General features: G+C 38.7%; 1 protein-coding gene across 2 annotated transcripts in view; it reads right to left on the bottom strand.

Moving 5' to 3' along the window:
* Positions 1-26,930, bottom strand: part of BMPR1B (bone morphogenetic protein receptor type 1B) — a 162,211-nt gene that overhangs the window by 16,369 nt on the left and 118,912 nt on the right. For both annotated transcript variants that reach the window (XM_065878320.1, XM_065878319.1), the window contains exons 5-8: positions 18,045-18,141; positions 16,851-16,989; positions 9,993-10,185; positions 8,905-9,202 (exon numbers count right to left, since the gene is read on the bottom strand). In XM_065878320.1, coding sequence (XP_065734392.1) covers positions 8,905-9,202; positions 9,993-10,185; positions 16,851-16,989; positions 18,045-18,141 — 727 coding nt within the window. The remainder of the gene's footprint in view (positions 1-8,904; positions 9,203-9,992; positions 10,186-16,850; positions 16,990-18,044; positions 18,142-26,930) is intronic.

Here is a 26,930-nt window from a genome sequence, read left to right as displayed (position 1 = left end):
TTATCCCAGGAACGCAAGGATTCTTCAATATACGCAAATCAATCAATATGATACACCATATTAACAAATTGAAGGAGAAAAACTATATGATCATCTCAAGAGATGCAGAAAAAGCTTTTGACAAAATTCAACACCCATTTATGATAAAAACTCTGCAGAAAGTAGGCATAGAGGGAACTTACCTCAACATACTAAAGGCCATATATGACAAACACACAGCCAGCATCGTTCTCAATGGTGAAAAACTGAAAGCATTTCCACTAAGATCATGAACAAGACAAGGTTGCCCACTCTCACCACTATTATTCAACACAGTTTTGGAACTTTTAGCCACACAATCAGAGAAGAAAAAGAAATAAAAGGAATCTAAATCGGAAAAGATGAAGTAAAGCTGTCACTGTTTGCAGATGAAATGATACTATATATAGAGAATCCTAAAGAAGCTACCAGAAAACTACTAGAGCTAATCAAAGAATTTGGTTATGTAGCAGGATTCAAAATTAATGCACAGAAATCTCTTGCATTCCTATACCCTAATGATGAAAAATGAAAGAGAAATTAAGGAGACAATCCCATTTACCATTACAACAAAAAGAATAAAATACCTAGGAATAAACCTACCTGAGGAGACAAAAGACCTGTAAGCAGAGAACTGTAAGACACTGATGAAAGAAATTAAAGATGATACAAACAAATGGAGAGATATACCATGTTCTTGGATTGGAAGAATCAATATTGTGAAAAAGACTATACTACCCAAAGCAATCTACAAATTCAGTGCAATGTGTATCAAACTACCAATGGCAATATTCACAGAAGTAGAACAAAAAATTTCACAATTTGTATGGAAACACAAAAGACCCCGAATAGCAAAGCAGTCTTGAGGGAAAAAAATGGAGCTGGAGGAATCAGGCTCCCTGACTTCAGACTATACTACAAAGCTACAGTAATCATGACAGTATGGTACTGGCACAAAAACAGAAATATAGATCAACGGAACAGGATAGAAAGCCCAGAGATAAACCCATGCACATATGGTCACCTTATTTTTGATAAAGGAGGCAAGAATATATAATGGAGAAAAGACAGCCTCTTCAATAAATGGTGCTGGGAAAAGTGGACAGCTACATGTAAAAGAATGAAATTAGAACATTCCCTAACACCATACACAAAAATAAACTCAGAATGGATTAAAGACTTAAATGTAAGGCCAGACACTATAAAACTCTTAGAGGAAAACATAGGCAGAACACTTCCTGACATAAATCACAGCAAGATCTTTTTTGATCCACCTCCTAGAGAAGTGGAAATAAAAACAAAAATGAACAAATGGGCTCTAATGAAACTTAAAAGCTTTTGCACAGCAAAGGAAACCATAAACAAGACGAAAAGACAACCCTCAGAATGGGAGAAAATATTTGCAAATGAAGCAACTGACAAAGGATTAATCTGCAAAATTTTACAAGCAGCTCATGCAGCTCAATATCAAAAAAACAAACAACCCAATCCAAGTATGGGCAGAAGACCTAAATAGACATTTATCCAAAGAAGATATACAGATTGCCAACAAACACATGAAAGAATGCTCAACATCACACATCATTAGAGAAATGCAAATGAAAATTACAATGAGGTATCACCTCACACTGGTCAGGATGGCCATCGTCAAAAAATCTACAAACAGTAAATGCTGGAGAGGGTGTGGAAAAAAGGGAACCCTCTTGCACTGTTGGTGGGAATGTAAATTGATACAGCCACTATGGAGAATATGGAGGTTCCTTTAAAAACTACAAATAGAACTACCATATGACCCAGCAATCCTACTACTAGGCGTATACCCTGAGAAAACCATAATCAAAAGGAGTCATGTACTAAAATGTTCATTGCAGCTCTATTTACAATAGCCAGGACATGGAAGCAACCTAAGTCTCCTCGACATATGAATGGATAAAGAAGATGTGGCAAATATATACAACTGACTATTAGTGATAAAAAGAAACGAAATTGAGTTATTTGTAGTGAGGTGGATGGACCCAGAGTCTGTCATACAGAGTGAAGTAAGTCAGAAAGAGAAAAACAAATACCGCATGCTAACACATATATATGGAATCAAAAAAAATACGGTTCTGATGAACCTAGGGGCAGGACAGCAATAAATACGCAGACGTAGAGAATGCACTTGAGGACACGGGGATGGGGAACGGTAAGCTGGGACGGAGTGAGAGAGTGGCATGGACTTATATACACTACCAAATGTAAAATAGATAGCTAGTGGAGGCAGCCGCATAGCACACGGAGATCAGCTCGGTACTCTGTGACCACTTAGAGGGGTGGGATATGGAGGGTGGGAGGGAGATGCAAGAGGGAGAAGATATGGGGATATATGTATATGGACAGCTGATTCACTGTGTGATACAGCAGAAACTAACACAGCATTGTAATGCAATTACACTCCAATAAAGATGTAAATAAATAAATAGAGGGAAGTAAGGAAAGGAGGGAGGGAGGGAGGAAGGAAGGAAAGATGGGTAACTTGGGAGGTTGGGGGTAAGGGGCAAGCCACCTGGAGAGAAGAGGGGTTCTCTCCCAGGCCCAGGGTTATGACAAGACACTAAGGTCCTATAGGAAAAAAAAAAAGGGAAAAATGTTCTGGTAGTGTGAATTTTCATAACTAAATATCATGCAATACCCTACAACACACCCCAGTAAAGATGTGTTCAATCTTGAGCTGACAGTGTTTGGAGAAGAAAAGAATCAGCAGCTACATCATGTAGAAGAGGTACAACATGTATCAGAGGTGTAAGGCTGACGTGACAAAGAGGGAGACAAGCTCCTTAGGATCCACAGATGCGCTGTGAATGACACGGAGTTCCCTGCTGCACTAGGGAGGAATAGGGACAATAAAGCCTAATTTTATATGAATCTCAAAACCTAGGGTGCCCTCAGCTGGGGTTCCATAAAGAGGCATGACAACCAAGTTCCTATTTCTGACCAACGTCACTTGACTGACAGTGGCAAGATTAAAAAAAAAAGCCAGCATGGTGAAGGAAGAGGTCCACACTGATGACAAAGGGCCCCCTACACGGACGCACACTTTGAGTGGCTCCTCTCACCTGGCGCCACCAAGTAAGTGAGAGATCCTAAGGCAACAACAGCTCCAAATGGGGAAGTAAAGCAAAGATGACTTTGATACTGTGTGTGTGTGTGTGTGTGTGTGTGTGTGTGTGTGTGTGAGAGAGAGAGAGAGACAGAGACAGAGAGACAGACAGAGGGAGAGACAGACAGAAAGAGAGAGAGAAAGAGAGAAAAGAAAAAGATACAAAACTAAGATTTTCCTCTTCTCTTCTGAAGGTGCAAGGGAGGGGCATACTAAGGAGAAGATAGTAGAAGAAACGCATGCTACTGAAGATGTCACTTTATCACTGACACCGTTTAGAACTTTGCACATGGTGATAATGTTACTTGGTTTTACTGTCTAAAACTTACTGCTCGTACACAGGCGGCTGCCTGTGGTGTCCCCCCCTCGGTCCAGCACTGGTGCCTACAGCGGCGTGTGCACTGCAGGCATTAGCGTAACTGAGGGAAAGAATCAAAGAGCTCCTGCGGGTGCAGAAGGCTGAAAGCGGGGTCTCCCATCAGGATCCTGAGGGGACCGGAGAATGAATCTGAGTGCCCATACAACCCGGTGGAGCAGGGTGTGCCCTACACTCTTGGCTGTCATGTGCTGGAAGAAGGGCAGGAAGAAGATTATTAGTTTGGTGGCAGGAAATAAAGGGGATATTTAAAAATATAGTATCTGTCTTAACCTTACTTTATATTGAATATTTTTATGCTAATTAAGCTTCTAATTATAAATCCATAGCAGGAATTCTTGCAAGAAGTGTTACACAGAGGAAAAAGCCACAGCATGTGTCAGCACGGTGCACACTCCCCACGTCCCATCAACTGAAGGGGGAGTTTCATGGAATCACAGGCAGAGCCCACTGTGGCCAGAGGCCAGCTGGGGAATCAAGCTGTTAGCTCCAGCAAGGTGGCTCTACCTCACTGAGCCTTTGGGCACGTGTGGGTGGTCTTCTGCTGGACGTTGTTGATGCCTTACACAGGGAGAGAGGGAGAGAGGGAGAAGGGAGATAAAAAGATAATAGAGAAAGAGGAGAAGCAAACATCATACACCTTTAATAATATAAAAAGCTTTTTTAAAAATATGAACTGAACTTTAAAGAACAATGAAAACAGGGCAGGAGGGGGCTTCCCTGGTGGCGCAGTGGTTGAGAGTCCGCCTGCCGATGCAGGGGACACGGGTTCGTGCCCCGGTCCAGGAAGATCCCACATGCCGCGGAGCGGCTGGGCCCGTGAGCCATGGCCGCTGAGCCTGTGCATCCGGAGCCTGTGCTCTGCAACGGGAGAGGCCACGACAGTGAGAGGCCCGTGTACTGCAAAAAAAAAAAAAAAAAAAAAGGGCAGGAGGCAGAAGACGTGAAGGAGGCCATTGGTTTGCTTATGGCTCACAACTGATATTTGAAATTAACTACACATGAAACATAACAGAGAATACTGAATTATCTCTCAGAGAGACAAAGATGACCTCCCAGAGCATGAAGTATTCTCATGAGCCTTCAGAAGAAGGGGCTGTTCACATCCTTTGTGTTTCCTGAAGTATCTTGCAAATAACCATGGAACTGATTTGCTGAACTGAGCTCCGCCCGGTCAGATGTTAACTAAGGAGGACAGTTTTCTACAGCAATTGGCAACAGAACTCATTACTCCTATGATTAAATATTGAGAAATCTCAGGGTTTCTTAGAAACAGAACCCTGACATAAGAACCCTTCAACAGAAGATAGATAAGGCGGCAGAAACCCTGACTGGGAGTGCGGACTCTGCCACTACTGCTTGGTCTATGACTCTGGCCAGTGATTTAACCATGTTACTTTTTTAAAAAAACCACTAAGTATACAAACCAGAAGCAGTGGTAAAAGTAATGACATTGAAAGACTGAGGACATTCAGTATCCTCTTGTCCTCTGCACTTGGACAATTCGAGAATCATCAACTGGGAGATGTGTGTTACAGCCCAGTCTTCATTGTAGGTTTTCTATTTAAAATTTAATACCTGAGAGGCCCTAAGCCAGGATTTATTTCCCCCCTAAGAAAATATATCATTCTGTCACTGAAGTACCAGAAGGGTTGCTTGAGCCTCCAGAGGGAAAAGTGAAAAGCTCTGTAAGTTCCTTCAAGGGATTTCACACGTCTTTGTTTTCTCCTCCCAAGAGAGATTTGGGGTAACGGTAATGTCTGCCACGGCATCGCCCGGATTAAACTTCTGTGGGCAGGAAATGCATCAGCACTTACATCATTTACAAGAGCATGCATGAAGAAACCAATACGGCATAAAAACAAATTAAATGAGCAGGAAATTTCTAATGCACAGTCTGCTTTCTCTGTGGCTCTCAACTTCCCTGGGAACCTCCCAGAAACGATTTAAAAGCCTGAGAGAACACTTACCACATAGAGACCAGGGTAAAGATTAAGTTCTCACAGGAAGTTCACATATGAAGTCTGAGAAGTCAACACTGGGTTAGCTTTGACCCCACTTATTATAAAATGCTGTAAATATCTGTGTGAGCACATGCACCACACCCCAAAACAGGAAAGTCAGGAAAAGGGTGAAAACCAAAGAAACGTATATAGCAAGGTTTAAAAGTGAGGCTCAAAAGATGAGAAGACCAAAGTTCTGTTGAAACATATAAAATAAAAACAGGAAAAGGACCTCAAATTATCAAATGCAACCTCCATTTAATGTAGAGGAACCTGAGGCCCGGGATTGCAACTGGTCCCACAGCTGCTCTTCAGCCATATGAGGTCTGTGCACCCAACAGGTGCGGGTATACATCTGAGGCAGTATCCTCATAGCCTTCCTCTCTTGATGAATTAGTCAATGTACGCCAAACAAATCTCTGATTTATTTCTTAAAGCACTTCCTTCCACTTCCTAAATCAGGGTTTGCATGAAACTTGAGAGTTCATTTAGTTCATTCCTGTTACATTAAGCAGAACAAAGTTTCAGAAATATAACAGATACTCACCTTCCTTGTTTGTTTTTGGGTCTGTAAAGAAGATGAGCTCTTAATTACTTTGATATTGCCAACATTTATTGATTCAAAACAATGCTGGAATACCTATAATGGGTAACTCACCATGTCATGTCAAATGGGAAATACGTTAATTAATGTGGCATAGATCCTGCTCTCAAGATGCCCAAGGACTAGGAGGGCAAGACGAGGCATGTACTAAAATCATTATAATATCAGGCAGACAAGGGCCAGGAAATTACTACAGGAGTAGAATAGATGATGTCATTATTCCTACCTGGGGGATGAGTAAAGTGACATAAACGCAACTCTGAGACTGGATTACATTACATGGAGAAGCAAGGGCATTCCAAGCTAGATGCTGTTCAGTCAAAAGCAAGGCAGTAGCAAACGTGGAGTATATATGGAGAAAACACAAATAGCTTCAGTTTTCAAAAGAAGGCATACAAATTGGAGAGTCTGTGCGCTATAAAACTAGAAAGGCAGATTTAATCCGGAGCACGCTAGATCTCTGGAGCTACGAAAAAAATGCTTTTTCCCTTCATTCTATAGTCCATATGGAATCATTCATTTATCCTTTATACAAAATTCTGAAGCAACCCCTAGGTAATGGGCACCAAGGAAAGGCACAAGGCACGTTAATTTGAGAAAAACACGGTATCTACCTCCAAGGAACTTAGTCTCCACTAGGAATGACACATAAGCAGCCGATGATGACCATAAAATAGTGTGAGAAACGTCATGACAGCATGCCAGGGTCACATAGAAGGGTATGAGAAAAGTCACTGAAAATCAGGCTTGTAAGGGAAGAATAACAGGGGTCCCAAAGGAAGAAACTGAAGATAAGCAGTAGTTATTGAAATAGAAGAGGGGATGTTGGGTATTCAGAATAAGATAAAAGTATGTTAAAAACACTTGAAGGTGTGAGAAAGTATAAAGTGTTCAGAACAGAAACTACATTTTAACCCAGAGCCATAGGAAACTATGAAATCATGATGATGTCCAAAATTATGATTCAGGAAGATAAATCTGGCAGCAGCATGCAGAAAATAATTGGCAAGCGGAAATAACTACAAAATGTTTTACTCCAGAATCTAGAAAAATGGTAGGGAGGACCCAAACTGGCCCCGTTCCAGCGAGAATATCACGGACACAGAACTCATGCAACTGAGCAAATCACAAACTTGGGGAACAAAGGAAATGCCAGGCGCCTCACATTTTAGAATGGATTGATCAAAACTGGGGACTAGGGAGGAAAAGCATCTGCAGCAGGAAATCGAGAAGTGGGAAAATATTCAAGAAACAGACAGAGAACAGAACCCATAGAGAGAAAGGAGGAGAAGCTGGAATAAAGGTCCATCAGGAACACAGGAGGAAGAAAGGTATGGGTACTGCGGGGAGTGCGATGACAGGAAGAAAGGCTTCTGGTGACAAAACCAATGCTGTCCCTCGGTAAAGGAGCTTCGGGAGAAAACAGAGCAGAAGCCAAATTGTAAAATATCAGGAAGTACTAGATTGTGAAAGTAGATTACTCTTTGGAACTCCTGAGAAATTGAACAAGGGAGGAAAGGAGAAAGGCTGGTAATTTGAGAAGCATCATGGGAAATTCTTTTGGTAGAGGAGACTTGATAAAGGTCAGAAAAAAATAATTCAGAAGAGAGAGAATTTAATGATCTTTATTGGCAGGCAATTCATATTTCTAACTTAAATCTACAGCCTGAAGCATTTCTTCCTGCTTTGCATTTAAAGACTGAGAACTTCCATTTGCCATCCTCTAAATGGTGAAGACCTTCATATAGCTGGGACCTATTATTTTTATCACTCCTCAGTCTTCAATTCTGGGTGAAAATACCAATCCATTAGCCCTTTCTCGTGAGTTTTATTCTTTGCCATGGCGTTTCCTTTGAACCCTTCTCTATATTCTAGAGTCTTTTGGGAAAGAAAGCCATAAGAGGGTCCAACAATTTAATAAAGGCTAAGTCTAAACTGACATTTTAAAAAGGTAGGTATATGATGATCCCTCTATTCTTGTGGTTTGCAAACTCGTTTTGTTTTCAAAGCAGAAGCAGCATTTCTTCTAATTACATCATCTACAAGATCAAAGGAGCTGCTATGAATAGAGCAAAGGTAAGCAAAATAGAGCCTCAACCATGGGGCTTTCCTCCCCATCCCACAGAAGCTGTTGTAAAATAGTGCTGAACCCTGGCAGTGTGTTGCTTATTAGTTTTTTTTTTTTTTGCAGTACGCGGGCCTCTCACTGTTGTGGCCTCTCGCCCACGGCATGTGGGATCTTCCCAGACTGCGGCACGAACCCACATCCCCTGCATTGGCAGGCAGACTCTCAACCACTGCGCCACCAGGGAAGCCCCGCTTATTAGTTTTTACCATTTCTCATAGAATATCTATGCAAGTTATCTTTCTTATATCATATAAAAATCACCTCTATCACTATATAATCTGGAGCTCTTTCCTGAAACCTTTCCCTACTTACAAATGTTATGCAGAATTCTGACCACACAATCCCGGACATGAGCTACCTCTTTTCTAAATAGCTTCATGACAGCTCAAACCTCTGTGAACACTGTCTTGAAGTCAGGTCACTGATGAGCTTAGAAACAGGAAGACTGACCCAAACACTGTTTATGTGCTGTAAAGAAAATGTTTCTTCTTCTTCCCTCCACAGAAAAGTCAAAATTAATAAAATTTCTCCTCCACTAAATATCCTAAAAGCCCTGAGCTACAAAATGTATCATCTGTAAAAAGTGATAGAAAAGAACCGTAAAACGTGTATTTGTCGTTCACATTTGATACTAACCTAATAAACTTAACAGCCAAGCCCAGATCGGCTATACAGCAAGTTCCATTTTTCTTCACCAGGATGTTCTTACTTTTCAGATCTCGATGGGCAATTGCTGGTTTGCCTTGAGTACTAAAGATTTCGGTGTGTAAGTGACATAGGCCACTGACAGAAGAATAGGCTAACTTCAGCATCGATTTAGTATCTAGGGTGGTGGACTTCAGGTAATCATAGAGGGAACCATTTTCGTGATAATCTGTGATTAGGTACAACTGGGTCCAGGACCCCGTTCCTTTGATATCTGCAGCAATGAACCCTACAAGGAAAAAAGACAAAAAGGGTTGGTGCTATGTGTTTCCTGAATAATATCAGAATAATTAATTTTTTCAACTATCACTCTTTGTCACAGGTGTCTTTTGTTTGGCATTTCATTCAGTTTTCTGATTGTGCCTATGACAGTATTAAATCACTAATACCAATCAGAGGCCATCAGAACAGCAGGAGTGGAGAAACACTAAGAGTTTGTATCTGAAAACAGGATCCCTTTCTAATCAGCAGTTGATATTTAAATGATCTTGAAGTTAACAGTAAATAGTTCCTGGTATTAGAGTTACACATAAGACACTGTTCACAAAACAGGCACACACTCCATGATTAGCTTATACTCTTTCTACTTGAATGATCCAGCTAGATCATTTCTAACTTGAGAAAATAAAAAGGAAATCAATTATCAATATAAACTCTGGACATAAATAAACCCTGCAGATAAAATTCCCATAACTTTTCACAGCACTTAGGCAAAAATGTGTTCCTTCAAATCCCTAAGAAACCTTAAGAAATTCTGGTTTTGCATTTCCTGTCCCGGAAGAAAAAACTTTTTGAACATGTTCCATTTCCAACCCACCGTTCATTCATAGAAGTGCCTTAGTCATTCCTACTGCGAGGTCTCCCATTAGAAGCGTATGACGTTCTTGGGCTCACGCCAAGAAGAAAATGTCTATATACTTCATAACAGGTCTACACAGATGAGTTAATATGCAGACGTTAACAGAAAAAGAGAGGAAAGCTAGGAAACCCTGAACATTGCTATACAGACTTCTACTCACCCAAAATGTTTTCATGCCTCATCAACACTGTCTGATATATTTCTGTCTCTCGGAACCAGCTGGCTTCCTCTGTGGTGAAGAACACTTTCACAGCTACCTTTTCGCCACGCCACTTTCCCATCCAAACTTCCCCATAGCGCCCTTTTCCAATCTGTTTCACCATCTGAATCTGCTTAGCTATAGTCCTCTGGACCTGTTAAATCCCAAAACACATTGTTAGTGTATTCACAGCACAACAGATTTGTTTAATCTTTTTTTTTTTTCCCTCCGGAGAAGAAACACATGTAAAATATATTTAGCCAGTAGTTTTTCTTTACAGAGACAACTTATTTGCATTTATTTATTAATTTACGCTGTCCTCTTTTAAATGTATTTGAAATTGAATGTGGATTTTGAGTGTTTGAAGTATTGCTTCCAAATTATTAAGTATTTTATTCTACCTATTATTATTTTCACAGAGAAAAAACCTGAATGGGTTCACAGTAATTGGCAGAATAGAATACTTTTCACTTCTACCACTATAGTGGGATACTAGATACTCTGAAGGGAGTCATGTCACTATATGTTTGGATAAAATACAACCAAAGAAAAATGGAATGCACTGTTGGGCACACATAGAAATAAAGGGAATCTCTGAGCAGGGAGGAATGGAGGGAGGGAGGAAAAGAGGAAGGACAGAGCTAAGACCAGAGCAGGGATAGATAAGCATTCAGCAGTATATTCAAAAGCCAGGTTGTTGGGCTTCCCTGGTGGCGCAGTGGTTGGGAGTCCGCCTACCGATGCAGGGGACACGGGTTCGTGCCCCGGTCTGGGAGGATCCCACATGCCGCGGAGCGGCTGGGCCCGTGAGCCATGGCCGTTGAGCCTGCGTGTCCGGAGCCTGTGCTCCACAACGTGAGAGGCTCGCGTACCGCAAAAAAGGAAAAAAAAAAAAAAGCCAGGTTGTTGTCTGCACAAAGAATAATACCAGCACTGAGATCTAGAATATGAACTTTGACCCCTTTAAAATTAGAGAAACTGAACCCTGGGCTTTAGCATTAAGCCGGAACCACTGAATGGTACCAAATTTGCCCTAGGTTGGTAGCACACCATCACCATGGCTCCCGGCAAAAGCAAATACAAATCGTCTCTTGAGGAAATCATTTGCAGAATACGTTTCACTCCACCACTATGGTGAGATACTAGATGCTCTAAAGGAGCTCTTGCCACCATACAACTTTGATCGTGGATAAAATATAAGAAACAAAACACTGATAACGCATTGTTGGGCTCACAAGGAAATAAAGGAAATCCCCAAGGTGGGGTTGGGGGGAGAAGGAGAGAAGGAAGAGAAGAAAATGGAAGGAGAGAAAGAAAGGAAAGAGAAAGAGAAGATCCTACAGAGTAAAACGCCTTAAAACAAAAGGAAACAGCCACTGCAAATGAGAGGCAGGAGAAACAACCCAAGCAGATTTAACCCCTTCAGATTTACAGATACTGGAATTTTCAGATACAAAATGCCAAGAACAGTACCTGAGATGTGTGAAGAAATAGGAGACAGAATGAAATATAAGGAAGCAGTAAGAAATTACTGAAAATTATACTTTGAGGTGGAAGAGTTGTCATAACAAGAAATGTAAAATGGAGACGTAAAACAGCCGATTAGAGCTGGGGAGGAAGTTAAACTGTGAGGGAGCTCTGAAGAATTACAGAGTGCAGAGACAAGAGAAGGAGACAGAGCTAAACGGCATAAAGGCTGTAAGTCTCTGTACACATGATCTTCATTCTACCTCTGCTTAAATGTTTTAAGAACTCCATGACTGAAGGGGCTAAGTATTGGTGACCATTTACATAATTTGGGAGATCTATATAAAGAATCTAACAGAGAACTCTCATAAGACCTGGTCAGAAAATTGGGATGTACTCTTCGCAGAGACATGCTTTGCATCAAGTAAACCCAAAGTGTTTCTTTCTGTATTTGCACTTTTAAGGGCCATGTAATTATACTGAGTCCACCTAGATAATCCAGAATAATCTCACTTCAAGGACAGCTGATGAGCAACCTTCGTTCCCCTTTACCAAGTAAAATAACAGATTCTAGGGATTAGGACATGGACATTTTGTGGGGGGTGGGCAGTATTCTGCCTACCACAGATGTCTATCAGCTGGGATGTGCTCTGTTTTTGCATAATGGACGATTTTATCAATTCAAGAGGTAATGCTATCCATTGCCAGAACCATTACCAGCACTAATATCAGACTGAAAGCTTTTGGGGACAAGATAAAGTCCTTTTTTCTTTTCCTGTGAAAGAAGAATTAAAAAATAAAAGCATTACTGACATGCCATTTAGCCACTCAGCCTGAAGGAAATGAGGAAGTATGTATGAAGAGCAGCCTTCCTCCCTTTAGGAGTCAGAAAGGCTCTGTGAGGAAACCTTCAGCACATTTCCATTCCTAAATAAGGGAACAGAAGCGTCAAGGGCACTAAGCAGTTGAGAGCCAAATCCGTAAGTAGTTAAATTATTGACTTGAGGAGACTTCCTACAGTTATTAAAGAAATATTACTAATTTATAGATGTTACAAAGCAGTACTTACGTAAATCTACAGAACATTTCCTAACAAACAGCTTTATATCCACTTCTTTTCTAATGATAACACATATAATTAATTGAATGAAAGCAAAGTTGGAATTGGCAATGCTCGCAAGAATAGGAACAACTTATCTCAAAGATAAAAAGTCTCACTAAATTATATTCAGAAATTTAAAATATATTTTGAGATTTATTATAACATCTATGGACCTGAAAATATAATTTGAAAAATGTTTTAACTATGTTATTTGAGTTTTTATTTCATTTAGTTAATGTTTCAGGTCTTTCTGTACTTAAAATTTCCTTCTGTATTACATTCTTAGATATCAATTTTGAAAGTTAGATTGTATAAATAAAAAATAATCACTATAATTGTGATTCCAAAAAGAGAAGAATTATTTCATGCAAAATGGGTACAATTAGCTGTATAAGGATTATAAGGAGTTATCACTATTTCAGAAATGTCCTCTTATCTAGTGATCAGCTATGTGATAGTGTCTAACGGTTAAGCCCGTGTACACGATGGACACTAAAAACCATGTAGTTGTAAGTAATGCTCTGTGCTCTCTACATGTTCCTGAATTAACAAAACACACACCCCTACACACAAATATACTGTTTAAAATACTTTGCTTAGTAAGGCTGAGTTAATGATACATATTGGAAATATTTTTCACGAAAGATTCCTCAACTAAGAGGTTTGATGTTCAGTTAGACAATTTACTTCACCTTCTGTTCCTTTACAACGTCAGATAAATAGGGTATAAATAAATAATAATAGTGTTACTATTTACTGAGTGCATACTATGTATGTATTAAATGTGCCAGGCATGTTTATATATATATTTATTTATATATGTATGTGTATATTTATTTATATATATGTATATTTATTTATATATATGTATATTTATATATATGTATATTTATTTATATATATGTATATTTATTTATATATGTATATTTATGTATGTATGTATGTGTATGTTTATTTATATATATGTATATTTGTTTATATATCTGTATATGTATATTTATTTATCATATATATATATATATATATAGCAGGCAAACTATCTTAATTCTTACAACCACCCTATGATATTCCTCCCTTAAAGGATTTATATACAAAGTCACTTGGCAAATATTAGGTCCAAGTATGTGTTTATACACATGGCATGAACTTTCCCTTTACGTTAATGAAATAAACCACAAATCGGAATTAATATGCAGAGAGACTATTGTGCATTTCTGCATTGTTTATCTTAAAACAGGGTCTTAAATCTGTAATACTGAGAATTTCCCCTCACTAAACTGAGTTTGACAGGATCCTTCTTCCCATCCTGTTGCTATCAAACACAATTCTTTGTTTTATTTAATATTTGGTTCACAAACATGAAGAGCACAGATTCTAGAGGCAGATCATCTGGGTTTGAATCCTGGCTTCTCCACATATTAACCAGTTGGCCCAAGTCAGGGGCCTATGCCCCTGCTGTGTGATACAGGGCTACATTTCTAGTACTACCTCACAGCTGCTATGAGGATTAAATGAGAGTCCGGCCAGGACTGGACCAGTTAATAGTCAAATGCTGGGTTTTTTTGGTGTCTAGATTAAAGAAGTAAGATATTATAGTTTTCACAGATATTAAAAGTTGGAGTGGAAAAAACAAATTATTGAGCAGCCTCTTTAATCACTCAGGTATGCTACTAAGGATACAAAGTGAAAAAATGTAGTCTCCACCCCAAAGAGATGAGAGTCTACCTAAAGACACAGGTACACTAACACCAATTACAATGTTATTTTAAACTGCTACACTGGTACAATAAGCAAACTGTTAAGACAGACGTTAAACAGACTGGCTCAGTCTGGGCTAATCTGTCACAGAGATAACACATGGGGTAAGCCTTGAGCCATAGTCTGAGGAACTCTCCAGAAAGACATTACATTTGCAAAGACATGGATTTTAAAAACACGTTGTATTTTCGAAACAATTACTCAAGGCTGATGCTAGAGCTCAAGAAGCAGGTGGGGAAGAGGTGGGAGGAGAGGGATGTCGTGCTCACCAAGCTAAGAAACAAGACCCATAACCACTACTAGGTATTAGAATGTGTTATCCAGGGAAGTAAAAGAGTTAATAGGGGGCTTCCCTGGTGACGCAGTGGTTGAGAGTCCGCCTGCCGATGCAGGGGACGCGGGTTCATGCCCCGGTCCGGGAGGATCCCACATGCCGCGGAGCGGCTGGGCCCGTGAGCCATGGCCGTTGAGCCTCCGTGACCGAAGCCTGTGCTCCGCAGTGGGAGAGGCCGCAGCGGGAGAGGCCGCAGCGGTGAGAGGCCACAGCAGTGAGAGGCCCACGTACCACACAAAAAAAAAAAAAAAAAAAAAAAAAGGTCTAGGAGGAGGAAAACAGGTAGTCTTCAATTCTAACAGCATATCTGATTGATTAATATCAAAAGGGATTTTAATATCCATACTTGAAAAAGAAGTGTAATAAAACATTTTTAAATATAAGAATGATATTTGCTATATATGAGTTAAATTCTAAGAATGAAAAGGCAAGCAATTTGATAAGAACTTTTACATGTAAGTTTAAAAAAAAAAAACTTACATCCTAAGTAGCATTGGTTTGGTCATAGTGACTACTTCACAAGTGGTTTTCTGTCTGGTTTATCACCTCCAGGGGAGGTATTAGTCGAAGAGTACAGAGTTTCAGTTATGCAAGATGAATAAGTCCTAGAGATCTACTGTACAGCACAGTATCTACAGTTAACAATACTGTATTGTATACTCTTCTTCCTAGTTCAGAGCTAAAAGCTGACACTAACTTTATTTTTAGTTAGACACAATTGACATATAACATTTTGTAAGTTTAAGGTATACAATGTGTTGATTTGATATATTTATATATTGTGATATGATTATCACAGTAGTGTTAGCTAACACCTCTATTATGGGTGTATTGTATTTTTTAAATTTTGCTAAGAGCTAAGAGATTAGATCTTATGTTGTGTGGGGTTTTTAAAATAATTTTATTTTTTGGCTGCGTTGGGTCTTCGATGCTGCATGGGCTTTCTCTACCTGTGGCGAGCGGAGACTACTCTTTGTTGCGGTGCCTGGGCTTCTCACTGTGGTGGCATCTCTTGTTGCGGAGCATGGGCTCTAGGTACACGGGCTTCAGTAGTTGTGCCGCATGGGCTCTAGAACACAGCCTCAGTAGTTGTGACGCCACAGGCTTAGTTGCTCCGTGGCATGTGGGATCTTCCCGGACCAGGGCTCGAACCCGTGTCCCCTGCATTGGCAGGTGGATTCTTAACCACTGTACCACCAGGGAAGTCCCTTATGTTGTGTTCTTATCATAAAATAATAATAATAATAATAAATGAATGAATGGGGCAGGAGGCAAGTTTTGGAGGTGATGGATATGTTCATGGCCTAGATTGTGGTGATGGCTTCACAGATGTGTACTCACCTCCAAACTCTTCAAGTTATAAATGTATACAGCTTTTTGGATGTTAAAAATGAAAAGAGTTATAAAATAAATTCTTGGCTTGAGATTTTTTTTTTTAGTTACTTTTAGTACTAAATAAAAGGTCACCAAAAGAATCAAGTAAACAAGATATCCAAAGTCAGAACCAGACAATAAAGATTAGGAAAATCAGTCTTAAGAGTTTATAAAGGAAAATGTTTCTCATTAATATTGTTATTTCCATTCCAAGTCCCAACAATCTTTTTGCATGGTCCATAAAGTAACCAAATGCTTTTCTCATTAAAGCAAGTGCCTTGGGTTCAGTATATATTTTCTTCCAAGTTGGCAGTGTTGACCATCAGAAAATTAAAACTCTCCTGAATGGAAAAGCCAGGGCTTCACCCTGAAACATAAACCCTCCAGCTGAGATGCAGCCTTCTTCTCTTGTAGAAGTACTCAGATCCCATTTGGTTGTAATACTTTTGCCTTCAAAAGCCAGGCCAAAGTGCAGTAATGTTATCCTTACTGAAAACAGAGGGAAGATGGTCCCATACTGAATGTTTTCTAATCTGCTCTTTATCAGAACATCTGAGGGTCTGGATTGCAACCATACACTTACATTAAAGAACAATGACCTCACCCCCAATATGTCAAAATGTTATCAGGAAACCCTGTATCTGAGATCTGATGTCTGACTGACTGCAGAGAGCTTTCTCTTTGTCCACTGCCCTATCTGTTTCAGTAAAATGAAACCCAGCAGTTATTGACATTTCCTCTCAGAATACGTTTCCTTTAAATTCAAGGTATGTTCTTCTCATACCAGCAGAGGGAGGCCTGATCCACTTCCTGAGCTCTGAGACTGCTCAATTAAGTCTCTCAGGGATTCTCCAGGAGGAATGTAAGTTTCATCCTGTTCTAATCCAATGCTGTACCGAGGTCTGGTTTCTTGTCTTTTATACCTGAAGATGCACAAAGAAAGATTATGTTAGACACTGGATTGCAATGATAGTGGCAAACACGCAGATAAAACAGTAACCACAGCAGGTCTTATCTTTGCACATAATACGAGATTAGATGCTCAGTATTTATTACCCTTAGTTATGATTTCCAGCACAAAATCGTAATTACTCTTCTAACCTATATTTTAAAGTAAACTACATGTTTTTACTCACTCACAACCACATATGATTTTTCTTCTCTATTCCTATCAAATGCATATATCCAATCAGGCTACATTCCATTAATGTTTCTATACAGTTCCAATATTCATTCCCTAAAATCTTTTCTTATAAGGTCCCTGATCAACTACAGATGCAAACTTTTGGTTTACAAAACACATTACAATTTTCTCATCCAAGGCAATGTATAGATAAATGAGATAAACTGAAACTTTAAAAACTTTTATCAATAATTACGCCTTCAATTAGAAATGATGTTATTTGAATCAACTCCTACTGGTAGAAAAGTAACCTAAATTACTATTACAAAAAGCCAATGATAAGAATTTAAAGGTCCTTGATATTTCACAAAGTAGAAAATGAGTTCTTAGGTGACTGAAAATAATTTGTAATGACCATACTGTAATTTAATAACTGAACATATTTTATTTTAATAATTGATCTATAAATTATCTTTGAAATCTTTCAGTGCTAAGAGGATATTGTTAGCTCACAAAATAAGGAATTACTAAAGCAATTCTAAGTTCACCATGGTCATTTCTCTGCTTTGAGTCAAACCTCAGTAGCAACTAGTTGCTGAATTTCCTAGCTACCATAAATTTCCTAGGGATGAAAATTTTTCTGGGTGGTTTTGATATCTGAAGTAGAAATGAGATAGGTATCTATTAATAGCTTCATTAGGACAAATATGTATCAATAGTAACTGATATTATCAGTGAAATCTAAGATCTAATTAGGTCAAGGAAAGCTGTGGTAAAAAATGTCAACAGGTAGAAGAGTATGAGAATGATATTATAAACTCAAAATTCTACATCATCTACATGTTAGAAACTTACCTGAAGTAACAGAATAAAATGATAAGGACCAGGAGCAAACTACAGACAGTCACAGATATAAGTAAGGCCTTGTGGTGTACAGGTCCATCAACAAAATCTGAAATTAAAAATAAAGTAAAAAGAGCCATGATACAGAGATTATTTTCACTTAAAATTTAGGAAGCAACTCTCTCCTAAAAGTGCTTGCTGCTCCATGTGCAAGATTCGAGAGGTCCTTTTAATCTGCGAATTGACAAGAAATATATATATATATATACTCTCTAAATTAAATAAGTCTGAGTGACATGAATCATTGCTCATCTAGCCACTCACTTCAAGAGCAGGCATTTCTTCTTCTCTGGAAGGAACAGGTTTGACATAGGATAAAAGCACAGGATATAAATAAATGTAAATGGATCAATACCCCTAAAATATAAGCAGGTTGTTCATCTTTATTTCAGATCCAGCTGATGGGTTTACAGATTTTTCTCATGTGGTTTCTGGAGCACTCTATATCATGAATTTTGATAAAAAAAAACAAATCTATATTCATTGTACATAAAAACCAAAGTAATCCTATGATGGATACAAAGGATCAGAATTCCTCAAATATTGCCAAATAAATAGAATACGTGATTTGCATTACTTTAAACAAAGATGCCCTTCAAAAATACATAGCTTAATTTTTCATAAACGGCACCCTATTTTAAAAGAATGGGTATGTTCCACTCAAAAAATTACTGTGCGATCCTTTTAAAGAACAAATTATTAAACAGTATTCACGCTGTTTTAACTCCAGTTCCTGACAAATAAGATTTATATTACGGCATGAGTTTTCAAATGTTGTAAAAATAAGAATGACCTGGAGAGCTTTATACAGATGCATATTTACTGACTTCAACCCCAGAGATTTTTATTCAAAGTATATTTTTTCTTTTTTTTACAACCATCCCAGGTGATTTATATGCAGGGAGTCTCTGGAACGTATTTTGAGGAAACTGACTGAAAACCTGGTGCACTTACCTAGTAATAGAACTAGCACCGTTCTTATTAAGGGCACCATACATCCTTGAGAGAGTAATTACTGCTATTTAATGTTAAAAGGTATTGTAATTTATGACTTTGGTTACCTACAAACAAGATGTTTTCCAACTGTGCTGTATACCTTTAATGGTACGGCTAACTAAACATTTTGGCTGGGGACCTTACCCCACTAAATGTAAATTTCTTTTTTTCATTCAAAAGTATTATACGTTCCCTGAAGAAAAACTGAAAAGCACCAACTAACTAAAATAAAATAAATAAAATTGCCACCACCTCACTATTTACAAAAATTACTGCCAACATTTTAGTGTATGCCTTTCCAGTACCATTTCAATGAACAAAAAAAGTTCATGAACAAAATGGTTCACAAAAAGGCATTGTATACACCCATGCCCATAGCTGTATTATTCACAACAGCTAAAACATGGAAGAAACCCAAGTGTCCACTGACATATGAATGGATAAGCAAAATGTGGTATATACATAAGACGTGGTTTAGCCTTAAAAGGAAAGAGATTCTGACATATATTACAACATGAATGAACCTTAAGGACATTGTGCTAAGTGAAACAAGCCAGTCACAAAAAGACAAACACTCCACTTATGTGAGATACTTAGAGAAGTCAAAATGAGAAAGACAAAAAGAAGAATGGTAGTTGCCAGGGGTTGTGGGGAGGAGAGATGGGGGAAGTTAATATTTAATGGGTAAGAATTTCAGTTCTACAAGATGAACAGAGCTATAGAGATGGATGGTGGTTATGGCTGTATAACATTATAAACATATTTATTATCACTGAACTGTACACTTGAAAGTGATTAAGATGGTAAACTTTATGTTATGTATATTTCACCACAAATAAAAAATTTGGGAAAAAAACCCATTAGAATTGCCTTGTAACTAGATTGTTTTCATTTATAATATTGTAAACATTTTCCAAAACAATAAAAATTTTTCTGCAAAATGAGTTTCAAAGATTACACAGTACATATACAGACACATCCTAATTAGAAAGTCAGTCTTCTGATGATGTATATTTAGGAGATTGCAAAGATTTTGCTACAATACATCTTTGCTGTGATACATAAAATTCTGTGACGAACATTCTTACACATACATCACTGCACATGTCAATGATTATTTTCTTAATCTAGATTTGAAGAAGTAGAATTATTAGTTTGAAGGATATATATTTTAAGGTTTTTCATACATGTTGTCAAAGTACCCTTTATAAAAGATTACAGGTTTCTTTTTTACCATCAGTGTGAACATATGTCTTAATTATTCTGAAATAATCTCAGTCTTATAGAAAACCTGTAAGGATAAAGGACTCCAATATGCCCTTTAGAGAGTTTTCATTTTTAAAATTTTACCATATTTACTTTATAATTCTCTTGCTCTCTCAGTATGTATGTGTGTGCCTACCTCCCTCTCTATATATAAAGATATGTATATGTACATGTTTGTATTCATATTTATTTATATGTATGTATACTCTGTGCATCATCTGAAGTTACAGACATAATGTCTCCACCCATAAGCACTTCAGAGTGAACTTCCTAAGAACAAGGACATTGTCTTACCAAATGGTAATGCAATTACCAAAATCAGGAAAGTAACACGAACACATGAAATGAAAATAAATCTTACTGTGAAATCTATCAGAGAAACTTTGGATTATTTATTATAAACTAAAATCCACAGATTTTTATACTAATTTCTCATCCAAATCTTATGATGGTTAATGTTATGATTTACTCATCAGCCTAAAATATATGTTTAATAATTATTTATGATCTACACTACTTGTAAAATATTAATGGAAGTAGTCTGTCTGCATCTGAAAAGACTAAATGAGAGACCATTTTTTAAAAAGCAGTTTTATATTAAATTCAGAAACACTGCCAATTGAGCAGAGAAACAGTTCAAGACCGTGATCTACTGGAGTACACATTCAAAGAGCCATTCAGCCTTTAACAACAACAGGACTCATATATAATTACCACATGCGTTGTCCAAAAAGTGTTGCTAGGAAATCTTGAAAATAATTTGTAAGCTGTTAAAATTACGTGGGCTAAGATTTTACACAATGAATTTTCTTAGTAAAATTTCCCTCCTTACCTCCCCCGCTCTTCTGGGTTATAGGCAAAGTCAACAATAACCCAAAATGAGCAATATACCTCCGCCAGTGAGAGAGCAATTAACAACGTTTGTACACATGCGTGTATACAAATACCATGGTGCAAATAATGTCGCTGCAAACAGCTTAAAATCTATTTCCAATTTTAAGGACAACAAAAGCAAAAAAGCCTGATTTTGCAGAAAATCAAAGAGAACGCTGGATACTCTATCAAAACTAGAGTAAGTAACTACATATGCACAACATATTTTCAGTATACAAATACAGAATACTTTTTCATTCAAGTGATATAATTTTACTAAAAACTATCAGCCTCATCGACTTTCACTTTTCCACGTAAATGCAGAACACTCTGAATCGTCAGAACAGTGTACTTTTTTATTTTTTATTTTTCTCGGTACACGGGCCTCTCATTGCTGTGGCCTCTCCCTTTGCGGAGCACAGGCTCTGGACGCGCAGGCTCAGCGGCCATGGCTCATGGGCCCAGCCGCTCCGCGGCATGTAGGATCTTCCCCGACCGGGGCACGAACCCGTGTCCCCTGCATCACGAGGCGGACTCTCAAGCACTGCGCCACCAGGGAAGGCCAAGAACAGTGTATTTATTACTCACCATATTAGATTTCTGATTTATGAGAGCAATGAGGCCAGAAAGAAGCTAAGGGATTTTCTCCTTACCATCAAGCACTTTTTTTAAAGGCTAGCATTACCTTCCCACTTTCCTTTTCTTTGCCCCAATAAACCTATCCCCTACTGCCTGCTTGTCTTTTGTCATAAATAGTGAGCCTTATCAATATGCCTTTTGTTTCTGTTGGTCGTGCCTGTCATGTTTTAATCTGCCATTACCTGTGCTCAGAGCATTAACAATGTAAACATTCAAGTCACTGCCAGAGTCTTGGAAAGCGAACACTTCCAGATACATATCAGGAAAAGAACAGAGCCCACAGTTCTCTCTAGGCCAGCAGATTTCTACCTGGCTGTCACTCCAACTGCTCAGGGAAGCAGAATGGAGAACTCTCTAGGGAAGTCTGGTTCACTCTGAGAGGCAAGTAAGAATCACCAATGGTTTCCTAACAAAACGGCATTCTGTCATTACTTGTCTCCTCTCATAATTAACTGGTTTGCAACTGCTTAAAATGCCAGGACTGTTTCTGTAAGGCTAGAAGATCGCTCATAATTGCAATAGGAAATAAAAAACCATATTGCTAGAAAGAGTCTTGGAAATACGATGGCCCAAAGACATCTTTACATGTGCTCTCAGTGTTATAACCACAGATAAATTGGAGACATCTTTCTATTAATAGAGCACAAAGTGCCTGAAAAGCATATTCTTGTCAGAGGATTTTAGTCAACAAACAATACTGTAATTTACCTTCATCATATATTGGGATGTCATCTCACAGTAACATCTAGAATTAAATTCACTATAAGAACAAAGACATAATATTCCAGTTATTTTCCTGCAGAAAAAGATTTAGCATTATATTTTCTGGTAACAAAGGAAGTTAAGACAGAACTGTTATATCCAGACTACTGTGTTCAGTGAGAAAGGAAAAGTCTAATTATTTATAAATTTCTTTCACCTATCCCAAATACAAAGTTAACCAGAATTTCCAAAATAGTCAGAAGCTGCACATTTCCAGAAATGTTAAGAGCTATTCCCTGGCCAGGAATTCGGCTCAGACTCATGTACCAGTTTATACTGCCACAAGCATAATATATGTGTCCCAAGGAAAATTCTGCAACTGACCTTTGCATTCTAGATGGTATCATATATTCAACCTATCTGTGTTATAGAGAATATGGGAGACGGTTTCACTGATTAAATACCTGTTACCTATTGAGTTTAATATGTAATTGGCAATACCCGAAGCTAAGCAATAGCATTTTTAAACAAATCTGTAAACTGATCAGAATATATTTTTTAGTGGAGTAAGAAAAGAAATAATAAGGTAAAGTTTAGCTTTGGAAATCCTGTATTATAATTTTACTTAAACTACATTGAAATTACCCTATTTCAAAACAGAAACAGTTGTTTCGGATACATTTTCCATGAAGTATACATGTAGCGTATATTAGTAATTCCCATATTTAAACACACAAACTATACGTATTCCAAAAAATTATATGAACTTTATTTGCTCTTGTAAAAGTCAAATTTAAGGACCCTATTTAATAAAGCAAAGGGCTTCTGTTCATTTCAACACCAGTCTTTCACTTCTTTAAGTGCTCATTTGAAAAAAAAAAATTAAACAAAAATAAGTAATAATAAGTAATTTGGGAGGAGGAAAAAAACCTCATCAAATTCTCTTGCCTACACACCATTTCAAGAGAACATTTAACTCACAATATCTTGGTCAAACCATGTGACGCTGGAACCATACATCATCCCTTCCAGCATCTCAGTGCCCCTTCATCACTAATTCTGCAGGCAGGAAGCCAGACACCAGGGCACCACGACTTCTCCCTACAAGCCTCTCCATCAAAACAGACATGTCTCCCTCCTCTTTGCACCAGCTGCAGTGTGACTGGGCTTCCCGAATCATATTTTATTGTTTATAATGAAGGTGCTGCATTTGATCTAATTACTTTTCATATTTCTTCTTTCAGGAGAAAGAATATTGTCCCAGGGTATTCTGCTTTGCTGGTGCTGAAATGGAATAAGCAAAGCAAAAGGAAAACTAATATTCATAAAAGAATTTCCGCTGCTTTCTGGTCACTCTTCATCATCTTTTTTTGAAACAGAAGATGACAAATAAAATTTCAAGGATCTAAATATACATTGATAAATATTTGTTGGATGTGATTTTGTATCTCTAATTTCCTGCTAAATGCATCTAAGTTGGAAAAAAAAGTGAAAAAACTCTGGATCGGTAGAAAAGGTTTTCTTGTTTATTTTTTAATAAGACAATTTATTTGTAGGTATCTACCCCTACGCTTAGTACTTCTCTGAGGTCTAATAACAGAACCTCACCTAAGCCTGTTATTATTTAGCACCTCATAATACAGATGTTTTGAGATAAGGTTAATCATTTAACTTTTTCAGAAAAGCTATTATTAAGAAAAAAAGAACAACAACAACAAATTGGTGAGCTGGATTTTTTAACCCTCTCATCTTTTAATAATACAGTGTCTGCTTTGTACTAGTTTGACACATAGGTTTATAGGAAGTCTACTATAATAATATGTAACAATCTATCAGGCAACACCTAGCCCAGGGGTCTCAAAGTGTGGTCTCTGGACCAACATCATCAGTATCACCTGGAAACTCCTTAGAAAGGCAGATCATTGGGGTCCACTCAGATCTACTGAATCAGAAACTCTAGGTGGGGGGCAGTAATCCGTGTTTTAATAAGCCCCCCCAGGTGATTCTGATGCACCTAAGTTTGAAAACCACTAGCCTAGTATTAATACGTAAGTGGGCCTTTTATTTTATTTTTTTTGCGGTACGCGGGCCTCTCACCACTGTGGCCTCTCCCATTGCGGAGCACAGGCTCCGGACGCGCAGGCTCAGCGGCCGTGGCTCACGGGCCCAGCCGCTCCGCGGCATGTGGGATCTTCCCGGACCGGGGCACGAACCCGTGTTCCCTGCATCGGTAGGCGGACTCTCAGCCACTGCGCCACCAGGGAAGCCCGTAAGTGGGCCTTAATAAATGATAAATTAGAAGGAAGAGGACGGGAGAGGAGGAGCGGAGAGAGAGTGTGTGTGCAAGAGAGAGAGAGGGAGCAACCCTCTAACACCATATTCTAAGAATGGAGAAAATGCTAATTGTGCAAACATAATAAACAGGAGGCTTCAAAGTAATCATCTTGTTTATTGATTATTTTGTGACATGGCTAACCACTACTTACTTAGAGTCTTCTAACTCTTAGATACATAAACGCTTTTTTCTTTTTTTGAGAATGTCATTTAAGGCTCTTTATAGACAATTCAGGGAGATGAGGTCATAGGCCGATTTCCCATCTCCAGTACTTACTTTAGCTGTGTAACCTTCACACAGTACTTGACCTCACTATTCCTTAGCTGCATGTCTGAGAAACTGGGGTGATGCTAATGGTGTTTTCTCTACTGAGCTGTTATGAGGATTAAATGAGTCAGTGTATGTAAAGTACTTAGAAAAGAGCCACAGTAAGTAAGCACTCCATTCACAGTTACCTAGGCTCTGAGCTTTAGAGGGTCCTGCTCCGGCTCCCTTTAACTGGACCCCTTCCCACTGAGCAGTGGTCTGCAGAACACAGGCAACGTGTCCACCCAGAATCTGTCCCATCCTGCTCTCCATTTAAAACACTGGCCGTTGCCCCAAAGTCTGGAATTCTACCTAAATGGCCCCAGGCCTGTGTCTGGAAACTATGAGGCCCCCTGTCTCCCTGAGGGTGGACCAAGGAGCTGGTGTACTTACCCAAAGGCCTGAGGGGTGACCAAGCAGTGGCCAAGGGGTGTCTGGGGCAAGACATGTGGGCAGAGCGTAAACCAGAGGGCTGGGGTGTTGTAATGTGGGTGCCTGACATTAAGCTTCTGATTACTGAGGCATCTGTTGCGAAGACCTCTATCTCAAATAAGCACATTGCCAGCTGTATGACACACTACTGGTAAAACAACTAGATAAGAAAGCAGGTCACCCCACCCGTGAAGTTCCCTGGATAACTGACCGCTTGAATAATTCTGCTTTTCCCTTCCCGTGCCCTAATTCCCACTCTTACGTTTTAAACTTGCCAATATTTCTGTAACCGTGTATGGTGACAAATGTTAGCTAGACTTACTGTGGTGATGATTTTTGCAACATATACAAATATCAGGTCATCACGTTATACACCTGAAACTAATATAATGTTATATTTCAGTCATAACTCAACTTTCAAAATTAATTAATTTGCCAATAAAAAGAGAAACCGTGAAACCCTAGGCACCCCACCTTTGACCCCAGTAAAGGGAGAACCCCAGGTCCCCACCCCCCCATGCCTGTGACCTTGCTGTGTGGCCCTCAGGTGTGCTGTGTACCCTCTGGTTCTTGCAAATAATACATCTTATCTTTCAGATTTCTCTGACAGTGGCTGCTGAGGTGCATTTTAGATAATAAGAACCACAGGGGTCAGTCTAGCCACAACATTAGCTCCAGTCAGACAAACATCTATGGGGGCTGACACAGTGGTATGGACCCCGGTAAGTGATTCAGACTTTCCCAGCCGACAGTATCACTGCCAACAGGCTGAGACAGACACAAAACAGGTGTCCAGCTGCATGCATGAGAGACCTCTCCCAGTGCCAGACAGAACCAAGAACGGGGCTCCCAATCACTCCCACTCCCACACTGGAATGAATAAGTCTAAGTAGTTCAAGCATTCTGAATGCCAAGCTGGTGTTCCCCATCACTATGAAAATATTCTTGTTAAGTTTGGTTAACAGAAAGTATTTTATTTACCAGTCTTCTACATTGGTTTATGAGTTTTAAATAATTAGGTAAATGGTATGTGGACTTCCATTTATACCATTGCCCCGGCTCCACAAAAGTTAGGGTTGGTCGTAAGTATAAAAACAACAGCTAAAGTTAAAAATATCAAAATAAGATGGTTCCATGTCTCTTTAACATCCCTGTTCTTTATTTGGGGTTTTATACCAAAACATAAATATACCTATCTCCAATATGACTATATAAAGACATATATCCAATATGGCTGCAATGCAAATATTTCTGACCAATGCATTACTGATACTCAGTAAACATGTATA

This window comes from Phocoena phocoena, chromosome 5 (assembly GCF_963924675.1).
Source record: "Phocoena phocoena chromosome 5, mPhoPho1.1, whole genome shotgun sequence".
Taxonomy (NCBI): domain Eukaryota; kingdom Metazoa; phylum Chordata; class Mammalia; order Artiodactyla; family Phocoenidae; genus Phocoena; species Phocoena phocoena.
Note: the sequence above shows the minus strand (reverse complement) of the source record. Positions and strands in the feature narration are given on the sequence as shown.